The sequence below is a fragment of the Nestor notabilis genome, unplaced genomic scaffold, assembly GCF_000696875.1.
Source record: "Nestor notabilis isolate BGI_N333 unplaced genomic scaffold, ASM69687v1 scaffold10048, whole genome shotgun sequence".
In the NCBI taxonomy this organism is placed as follows: domain Eukaryota; kingdom Metazoa; phylum Chordata; class Aves; order Psittaciformes; family Psittacidae; genus Nestor; species Nestor notabilis.
In genome coordinates, this window is record NW_009939610.1 from 53,772 (window position 1) to 64,649 (window position 10,878).

General features: G+C 39.0%; 1 protein-coding gene across 1 annotated transcript in view; it reads left to right on the plus strand.

The window, feature by feature from the left end:
• LOC104409925 (roundabout homolog 2-like) overlaps positions 1 to 10,131 on the plus strand; it is a gene marked incomplete at its 5' end in the record, with an annotated part of 58,266 nt that extends 48,135 nt beyond the window's left edge. Inside the window, 3 exons of the mRNA XM_010019955.1 lie at positions 4,022 to 4,282; positions 8,664 to 8,864; positions 9,901 to 10,131. Coding sequence (XP_010018257.1) covers positions 4,022 to 4,282; positions 8,664 to 8,864; positions 9,901 to 9,902 — 464 coding nt within the window. The remainder of the gene's footprint in view (positions 1 to 4,021; positions 4,283 to 8,663; positions 8,865 to 9,900) is intronic.
• Between the last annotated feature and the right edge of the window lie 747 nt (positions 10,132 to 10,878).

Here is a 10,878-nt window from a genome sequence, read left to right on the forward strand (position 1 = left end):
TTGGTTTTTAACTTCTGCATCCTAAAAGACCCCAGAGACACAGCAAATCCACAGAGGAGGAATACTTTATGAATCCCTCAGATGAGGAAAACCTTTATTCAAAACACACACTGCACCATAAAAAGCAAATTGGAGGGTTTTTTCTTCTAGTGCTCAAGGAATATTTTTTTTCCCCTTGAAACGATGTATTCACAAATTGCAGAACAGTGGAATCTGTCATATAGGTTGTGGCACAGTAACTGCATGACTAAAGTTAAAAGCTCTTCCTCAGCGGAGCACGATGTTCAAATAAAAACCAAAGAGGAGACAGAAGGGAAGTATGGTAAGGGGTTAAAAAGGAGAACTGGAACTTAAGACTTCTATTAGCTTTGCCACTGACTTGCTATTCCGTATTACAAATCAATCTTTGCTAAGGTGGATCACCGTAGAGAAGATGCTTATCTTCTGATGCTAGAAAGTGGTTCAGAGGCTTATTAAATGTTGCAGTAATTATCACCCCTAGGAAAACAAATCACTGGCACAGGTAGAAAGAAATGTCCTTATACTTGTAAGTTCTGTAACTTGCTGCTTTTTCCAGTTAATAATGAGAGTCTGTGCCAAAGCTTGACTGGTGTCTGAATCATTTGGCCAATGTTCTGCCTTCTAAAGAAGAGCTGGAGTAATCCCAGGGTGAACATCCATCTGTTTCTTATCAGGCACTCTGATGTCCTACAGCTTCTCAATCACAATCCCTCCATTACTAAATCAATAAGACCATCACCTCCTCACCAAAGCACTTACAAATTGCCTTGCAAGTTTGATCATCCTGCCATTAGAGGCTGCAAGTGGTAGTCTGGATGACATCCCACTGGCCTTGTAAGTTACCAGCTCAGTGAGGGTTTTGTCTGGCACCTGGAAGATAAATGTCATTTAGGTGGAACTACAGTGATAATCAGTGAGAACATTCTGGATATCTTCACTGAAAATGCTGCTGAATCCACAAATTTCTTGTTTCAGAACTTCTCTGAAGTGCTAGACATGATGGAAAGAGTTGGCTTGCCTGTATGTGGCAGTAAGTCTGCCCATTAGGGACTGAGATTACTAGCTTGTCCGATATCTGTTACTCCTTTATTAGCAGTTGAAATGCCAACTATTAACCATCATGTATGTGCATGCTTGCAAGCGTGTGTGGAGACACGTGCATAGTCATGTGTGGACATGTTTGGCTGAGGAGAGGAAAGGAAAGGCAAGACCGTTCTCTGAGGAACTGCAGGAAGAAACTCATGACTCCAAATACACGGGGTCTTTATATATGCCCAGGCAAGATAACAGAGCATATTTAGTAATTTACCAAAGGCAGAAGATTTGCACTGCAGGATTTAAGCTGTAGAGCAAATAAAAAGCCACATTTCCAAATGAAGTTCTCTTCCAGCTTCTTTAATTAAAAAGGAAAGGTAGGTGTTACTTTGACCATCAACCTGAGTGAGGTTGAAGGTGAAAAAGCAAACTATTTAGTCAGTTGTCTAGTTCTTACAGATCTTCTCAGACATGTCTGACATAGTTCAGCCTTTCTGTACGCAGGCTGGAGCCAGCTTGCATTAATTCCGTAGTACCTGTAACTCTTCTAGAATTGTGTGAAGCTTCATTAAAAGATAAGTTTTATTTTTAGTTTCAACTTACCCACAGGTCTGAAACACTCAAAGAACTTTACAGACACAGTCTTTCATTTCGCTTCTATGCATAAAGCAATTGTTACACCCGTTTTGTGACTGGACGAAAGCAAGAACTGTGTTAACAGTAGGTCAGCAGCATAAATCTACAATAATTTGAGGAGTTGCAGCTAGCTCTACCACATGCAGTATGGTTTATGTACAAACCTTCTTTCATTCTCAGTATCTAATTAATAGCAACTATTAGATAGCAATTTCCAGAGAAGGGTGTTGTATGTTAAGAAGTTTAATACTGCACTAATTTTAATTTTTTTCTTCCTTTCTTTTCTTTCTTCTTTTTTTTGCTATGATGCTACTTAAAAACTTTGTTTCTATTGAAGGGTAAATATTCTATCTTGCAAAATTGCAATATCAGATGTCATGTTATGACTGTGTTTATTCGATTCAATGCATTTCCATAAAGTGCTTATAAATCACAACTTCAGTAATCTCTATTTCAGATTGCATAAGCAGATGCCAGTGTTGTGATTCTCCACATTAACTGGTTATGATCGCAGTGAAATAAATTATAAGAAATGCCATTTTGGAAGCCAACGCTATAAAGCAATTTTAACATTGGCAAGCTCCCATACCCTCCCGCTTCCATCTACAGTAACTCATGTATAGCCATTGTCATGAAAGGTCACATCTATATTCATAACTAAAAATTTCTCAAATAAATTAGTGCTGAACATAAAGCATACACCAAGCTCACTGGCAGATTATTATAAGGCTGTTCTAGCCACAAGGCAGTTATCTTAATCCAGGATATAGCACTTCAGCTGTGAGCAAAAGTATGGGAGCAACATCCAATACAACTTCTTTCCCTTATAGACACAAATAACCAACACGTCCTCATTTGTCTGTGAGACAGTGTTGATGGAATGACATCTCAGCCGCTTTGGAAGCATTTCTGCCCTATATATGGGGTATGAGGTATGTCCACCTCTAACAGGAAGGACGTGACAAAAAGTCTGCGTAGCGTTTTATAAAGCCAGAATACAGACTTTGAAATGAATTCCCTCCAAAGGCCTCCTCACTGATTTCTAAAATGAACTGCAGTTTCACTAGCTATAAACATCAGACTTTCCTGCAGGCAAAGCAGAGGTTTACATTGCCATGTCTATTGTTGAGCCAAGTTCAATCCCCTGATAAACCTCCACAATGCTGTAAGATAAAAGACTCAAAAGCAGGACAGATCCACATCTAGTGTAAACTGACCTAGATATAGTGAAGTTGGTGGGGCTGCACAGATTTACTTGGGCTACGAATTGCCCCGAACCATAATTATCAACAAGTGTTCTACATATATATCTATCCAGTATGAGAGATTTTTCATTACAATACTAAAGTTGCTTCTCTTTTCTGTTTATTTTTATTTTGGTTTGATTGGTTTGTTTCTTAATAATCTGAGGCTTTTCTATACTATCAAATAAGTTTAAGTGAAAATCTTACATTTGGAATTATAGTTATCCAGGTTCTATAATTACCTTGGGTCAAGGACTAATAAACAAAATGTACTTTTGCCTCCACAAATGTGGTTAGAAGCTTGATCTTCAATTCTGCAAGCATCTTCGTAGCCTAAGTGTTAAACTTGAAAAGCACAGGAGTTATTAGAGACCAGGCAAGTGCTTTTCAGTGTTCAGCTGAAATTGTATTTGATCCGTTATATTTGCAGGACTGCTAAACTTGAGTGGCCATTATCTTGTCTGTGAAGACTCCAGCTCTTGGCTGACCTTTCAAACAGTACTTGAATAAAATGCTCACCCATTGTTTGGTGGTTCCATTTCAACATGCATTTTTCTCAGATGTATTGAGGCTTTTCCAATGACAGTAGTTTTGTGAATGATTTTTCTCCAAATTTTTTGTGGCATTTCATTGATTTTGTTAAAGTAGACTTGGATTTTGAGTTTAAACCTCGAGCTGAAGGTGAAGCTCAAAAGTGGGCATGATGAAGCAATCCCCAGTATGATGGGGGGAAATAGTCAGCTGGCACAGATCAGTTTTCCATAGCCCTACTTGCTTGCTGTTACTGAAAGAGCCAGCTGGAGTATACCCCACAGAAAATAAGCCCCGTGCTTAGAAGTGCAAGTCAGGGCTCATAATCTATTGATTTTTATGGAAGTTAGAAAGAGCTAACAGCACAGTAACCTGAACAAAAAACCAGCTAAAGTTAAAAGCACATTTCTGTTTAACGTGGAATTTCCTCCTTTTACAATGACCAAGGGAAGTAACTCATGCCATTTGCAAGGGACTTTTCTTTTCAGCATCAAATACACCTTCTGTTTCAATTGAAAAAATTAGTTCATCTAAATCTTATTCACGTTTTTTAGATCTTCCACCACCACCCGACCCGCCCCCTGGTCAGGGTTTAAGGCAGCAAATAGTCCCTGGCCAGCGTGGAGGCTCAGCAGAGAGGAAAGGAAGCTCTCTTGAGAGGCAGCATGCTCCGAACATAGATGAAACAAAGAGCTCCCTGGACCGGCAAGCTAGGACGTCACTAGAGTGGCAGCGGCAAACCCAGGAGTGGATAAGCTCTACAGACCGCCAAGAGGATTTCAGGAAAGCCCAACACAAACAAGCCTTCGGATCAGGTGTGTGTGTGCTGCACCAGCCGAGGCAATGCAGACGGCTCCTTGACACTGCTCAGCTGAGGGTTTCTGTGCCTGGCAGGAGTCTAGGCTCACCTCCAGCCCCTCCGTGCCAGCACTGGCGAGGCTCAGGCTGCAAAATAAGAAAAGGCAAAGTGAAATGGGAGCTAGCAACACCTAGCAAGGATTTTTCACTCCTGCAACAATGAAATCTCATTAGCACCTGACTCGGTGCGTTCTTTACAGTGTTTTGGCAATTAATAATGTTTTCAAGCAGAGCACTGGAAAAAACGGGAACAGCTTCAGGCAGGCAGGGAAGGAGAAACAGATTTTCAGAGTATTTTTTGTTAGATGCATTTATTTATACATATAGGGACACATTTTCTACTTCTTGCAGCCTGTTTCTAAATTGGCAGCGGTTGCTTTTGCATGCCTGCAAGAAGGCCAGTCCTTCTGAGCTACTGACATTCCTTCCAGCAGTATTTAAAACAGTCTTCCACTTATTCATGGATGACCAAGTAACATTCATCTCTTAGGCTTAGCAAGATGACAGTGGAGGTTTTCACCTTTATACAGGACCTGCTCGCTGCTGAGTGCTGACTTTATTTCCTAAATGGGCTTCAAGTCTCTAAAAATGGGTGCAGGAGGTGATGCTGAGCTGGAATTGGAGTTCTATAATACTTGCAGATTCCTTCTATCAGCCTGACCTCAAGGAAAAGCTGCTGTTTCAGCTTTTACTCTCATAGTAGGGTATTTTCTTTAACCTACTAATCACGCTGTCCCAGTGGTGATTAGTGATACAAGAGGACAATTAAGAAGATTAAAACAAGGAAAAAAAGGATACTAGACGTGGCGATTTTTGTAGGGCTATGCTGTTTCTTCAGATATTCATGTAGCTCCCAAAGTAACACTAGAGGAACTCATATTCATCTTTATCCTACTATTAATGCTCCTTGTTAAGCTAGCACACTGATACCAATGACATCCTAAAAAAATATGCAGGCAAACCTGTCATGGGGGCAGGATTTACTCAATATAGACCTTCTAGGAAGTATTGCTACCCATATTTAAAATGTAAATATTTTAAATACAATTCATATTTTAAAATATAGCAATAATAGTACCACTAAACCCCCAAATACTTCAGCTGCATAAACAAGTGAGTTCATGTTGTGAAATGATGATGTGAAGTCGAGGTTTAAAAATAGCATGTGAAGTTCATGGTACTTGGTGAAATGGCAATTTTAATTACAATGTACAAAACGTACAAACATAGAAAATAGCTCAGATATACTTTATATATCTCATTTCTTTGTAAATAATTATGAAGGTTGCTTCTCTGACCTGGTTAGCAAGAAGTCCCTTCCTTTTCCATTGCTTCATAAGCGTGCAAATGGAAGTTGTCAGTTATTCTGTGATACATTGAGGGTATACAGTAGTAAAATCCCCACCTGCAGGACTTGCATTTATCTGTCCTTAAATAAAAAGAACCTCATCTTGACATTTCCAGTGCATACACAAGCATTGAATTTAGGGCTGAATTGATTACAGGTATCTTGTTCTTGTCAAATTCAGGATGACCAGAGCAATTGCATGTCCTTTGTGCAAGACAAAGGATTTCCCTAGGAGAAATAATGTTTTTACCCATCTGAGGGACTCATAAAACTTGTGCACAGGGTGGCCAGAGTTTCGTATCTGTCTGTCTTCTCATCCCAGCTTCTTGTGCTACAGCTTTCTTGCTCTGTGTTCTTTTCTCTGGTAGATTCAAAAAAGGCTACTTTTGTATGTGGTGCTTGTTTGTATTACTAAATCTGGGGGGTTGAATGGTATAAATTGTGCTGTTTAACGACAAGGATCTCTGGAGATTTATCCTGCCCTACTTTTCAATATGTTGAAACATGACTTTCTCATTTATCAAGCTATCAGCTTCCAGAAAATAGCTATTTGCAGCATAGGGGGCTTCATTCAGACATGACCATGCTGTGAGTGAAATTTTCAAAGCAAGACCTTTGGTTTGCAGTTGAATAGAATAAAAATACCTGATTCTGGGAACCATGTTTCCACTGGTTGCTTTCAGTATAAACAAGATCACTGAGTTCCTGCCAACGGCTTCACTGTGGAACCCCAGTCACAGCACATCAAATATGACATTCACAGCTACCCCTCTAAAGAAAGTAGTGCCTAGATCAAGTTAAAATAGTTTTGATAATGTTAAAAGCCTTTGGCTTATCTTATGGGGTATAGAAACATTGTTACATACACATACCCTGATTTCATAGGGGTTAGAATTGTATCTTCAAATTAGAGGCTCAGTATTTCAAAGAGAAAGGCATTGGCAAAGCCTCCCCATATTCTCTGCAAGGCTTGGGCACGGGGCTCTGTTCTGAGTGTTCAATAAATATGAGACCGTTCTAAGGACTTAAGACAACTACCTTTCATGTGCTAGAATGTTGTGGGAAACTTAGTCTTTATTTAATGTCACAATTGCTTATTTTATGGATTATATTTATTTCTGAGGGCACAACAGATAATGTAACACACCATATGCTCTATAATGATAATGCACTTTGTATTTATTCAAGGTCGTTTTTTCTCAATGTTTCATTGAACCCAAAGGAGGCCTTATCCTGAGTCCACAAACTAGAAAAACAAATCAATTGACCATATATGTCATTTTCAAACTCTTTTGCAATGCTAGTGACTTCTTTCCTCATCCGTTAAAAATGTATCCAGCTTTCTGCTAAACTGATTTATGCTGCTTGCTTTATTGCTGCCTTAATGCAAGCTGTTCCATATTTTAGCCAGCCTTTGGAAACCAGGTTTGCATCTGATTCTATTGCTAGGGCTTGATATATAAAGAACAAGTAACGTAATTTAGGAGGCTATGGCTGTTAAATGACATTTTACTATGTCTTTTAAGTGTTTCTTTATGTTTCAGCAAGAACAGCACACAGTTACAGCACAAAACACTGAAAATGCCCTTACGTCCTGCAGCGCAAATATTCTGGTCCCTTGCCCAGGGCTAGAGGGAGATACTTGGGCTGAGAATGAGAATCAGCAGCCTGCCCTCTTCTGCAACAGCTTTACCTTACAATTGGGTTCTGTTCAATAGCAGATCGCATGAGGAATTCCCATGTCCTGCTCAGCTGTGGCAGTGGGCACAAAGAAGAAAATCCCTTGTGCCTCTGCTGCACCTTTGCAAAGGCTCCACGACTGTGAATAAAAGCATTTTTATCTCCTCTTTATTTCCAGCCATCCCCACCCACTTTTTCTCCTGTGTTCCTGCCCTCTGTCAAAGAAAGTCTGTTTCCCCTCATCAGGCTTTTTAGGAGAGAAGACAATGGGAAAAGCAAAATAAAGAAACCCCTTTCAGTCCAGATTCACTGTACAAATGTAAGATTCAAGCAGGAGATATTCCACTGATTTCAGAAGGGACAATTCCTGTGTCTGAGGTTAAGCACATATATTCATATTCTTTCTTGAATCAAACTATATTTAGCAAGGTCTCTTTCTTCAGCTTCTGAGGAAGAAAAAGTGGATCATACACAGCAAAGAAATAAAACAGTGCTTCTATTTCAGTGTTAAATCAGTGCTGCTGTTTTGCTTCTTAAGTTAGGATTATTTCAACATTATCTCCTGGAAACTCTAATCAGATGTGATGGCTTGATTTACTTCATGCTGTATGAAGGCATACAATCCTTTATTGGTATTAATCCTGCTCTTGTGAGCAGTTCATTATTACAGGTCTTCGCAGAGGAAGAATCCAAGTGAGCAAAAATAAGCCTTTTGCTTCCAATGGAACATGAAACAAGCTTCAGGAAGATTTGCTCACCCCAAATATTACAACTTCTAATGCTATATATAGTATATTTTCCCGTGTAATTCACAACCAGTTAAAAAAATCTTCAGTGTACTTTGCATTGTAAGAAATTACTGAGCTGCTGAAAGCTAATTAAGTTAGCTGATATTGTAGTTCTTTATCCAAATTGACTGAGGTTACCATAATTTAAGCTGAAGAAAAGGAAAAAGCACATTTGTGTCGGCTGAAAGCGAAAATCCAATCATAGCTGCATTGTTTTGGAAATTGTACGTGCATCTATTTTTATTAAAGTAGCTATGATTCATAATCTATTACTTCATAATAAATCTAGACTTTCTATAATTAATACAAACTAACTTAGGAGATTACATGAAAGCAAGATTAAATTCGTACTGATTTCTTTGTATGTGAGATACAATATTGAGTTGTGTATTCTCTTAGGTAAAAGTGCCATGCTATAAAGCAAGACAAGATATCTGAGGGCAGGAATATATGATGTCCATATAAGACTAGTTTGTTTATTCCTGTTTATAGGAATTTATTTTGTTTTCTGTTCTTTTCTAGAAGAGGCACTCGTACCATATAGTAAACCCAACTTCCCATCCCCTGGTGGCCACAGCTCTTCAGGAACAGCTTCTTCTAAAGGATCGACCGGACCTAGAAAAGGTGAAGTCTTGCGAGGAGGTCACCAACGCAATGCCAGTGACCTTCTCGATGTAGGCTATGTGGGATCAAACAGTCAAGGACAGTTTACTGGTGAATTATGTAAGTTTATCTCTAGCTACAGTCCAAACTCGCAAATAGGCAAAAAGAGAATAGTTATAAATCCGTTGTGAAGAGAGGAGGAAGTTGAGTGTGATTATCAGATTCAAATTTACACAGAACTTCTTGAGGTGTTTGTCTGTGGTGACAAACAAATGAAGTTCTTCTGTTCTTGGGTTGGACTATTTCAAATCTGTGTAAGCCATGCCAGCGTTACCTTCCTGGTACACCTTCCAGTGTGTAATGCTAGTGTAACACTGGGAAAATTGAAAAGAAAGCCTAGTAATTGACAATATTCTGGGCAAAGCGTAGTATGCTTTTCTTTGGCAATTTTTCTCAGAGGAGTGAATGAAAAGGGTGTTGAATTTGCTGCGCATGGTGGCAAGCTTGTGATGCTTCCTCGACGGGCAGTATTCTGATCTTTTTAACCTTAGATGAAGGTCCTGTTTTGTCAGCGCTCTAGCCCAGTTTTTTAGTTGTTTATCCCAACTCTTTCTTCAGCTTCCCAGGCCAGGGAGTTGTTTTCCAGACTTTTTTCTATTATCATTCAGTATCTGTTAAACCTTGCATAAAGCCATGTTAATGCTGTGTATGTGATGGTCGCACCAGATGCCATATGTTTGACTCTATTGTTTGAAGTAGCACACCCCCCACACCCCCCCCAGGTAGCTCAGGCATACTGGCATGTTTATTACTAAAAGCAATGTAGCTGGTGGCATGTCTGCTTCTTATTTGCTGAAGTCAAAGCCTCAGTACTTCCTGACAGTTACTGCCCAGTAACTCATAAGAGAGCTGGTGGTGATCCCCAAACCCTGAAAGGTGCTGTCTCAGATATGGCGTTGGTAAGTGCTGAATTTTAGCATCCATCGCTTTTCATCTTAGAAGCAATTAACTCTCTTCTCCCAGCCTAATAAATATTCATCCTGTGCTTCAGTAATATTGCCATAGGCTTTGGCTTTTGTTGTTTTCTTGCTTGGTTTTGGTTTGTTGTTTTTTTTCCTCCTCATTACAACCTCTTTCTTTCTGTTTCTCTCTATAGAGTAGTTGAGAAGACACATTGCAAGCTGCTCTGATGGACCATCAGGTCTGAACTCATGGAAGTGATGACACTAAACAGTGCAATGAACATTTTCTTTATTTATGTACTATTAAAAGAACTGTAAATGCAATGTAAAGACACACAGCCACACATATCCCACAGATATTTTACTTGTGTTCTTCTCTTTAATACACCATCCACCTTAAACTATTCCTTGTCAGGAGTATATAAAAAAAGAAAGGAAAAAAAAATCACCCTCCAGGATGAAAAGAATTTCCTTCTGTATATAATTTCTTTTGTTGCATTGCTATGCAAGCTCACCTTCTTTTTAGCTATGTTCATATTCATGTCTGTTTTTACTGGTCTGTTGTACTATATGTGAATTAATAGGCTGTGGTGCCATATATTAACTTTTAATTGTGTAACTTTTATGTTTAAAGTTTGCACTGCAATTTTATTTGGTGATAAGCACAAAACTCTACTCCTCATGACATGAAGAAAAAAAAAGACTGAATGTGTGAAGAAGGTTTACGTACTGTAAGCTACTTTGGATAATGCTGGATGTAAAGGAGTATGTTAGGTGGGTTTCCATTGGGGTGTAGAAATGAGAAAGTGACAGGCAAAACTGATGTCAGTGGAGACATCAGAGGCAGATTTAAATCTTTTAAAAGCAAGCAACATAGTTGCTCTTCCTATTTAAGAAGGGGTCAGAAGTTGGTAGCGTGAGATTAAAGAGTGAACATGAAAATTAAAGGTAGCATGAGATGGCCTAGACCCTTTCACTAGAATGATGCCCTTAGTATCTGTTTTTAGCCATCCCATGCCACTAAGTAAAACCTTGCTACAAACAAAAGAACTTAAGGTGTTTCACTAAAGCTGTTTTTATATTGCAGTTTTAAAAGAATTAGTACCATTAATTTCTTCAACCCCAAATATAAGACAGAGATTTCCCAGGAGAAACAAACAATATAAACCCAA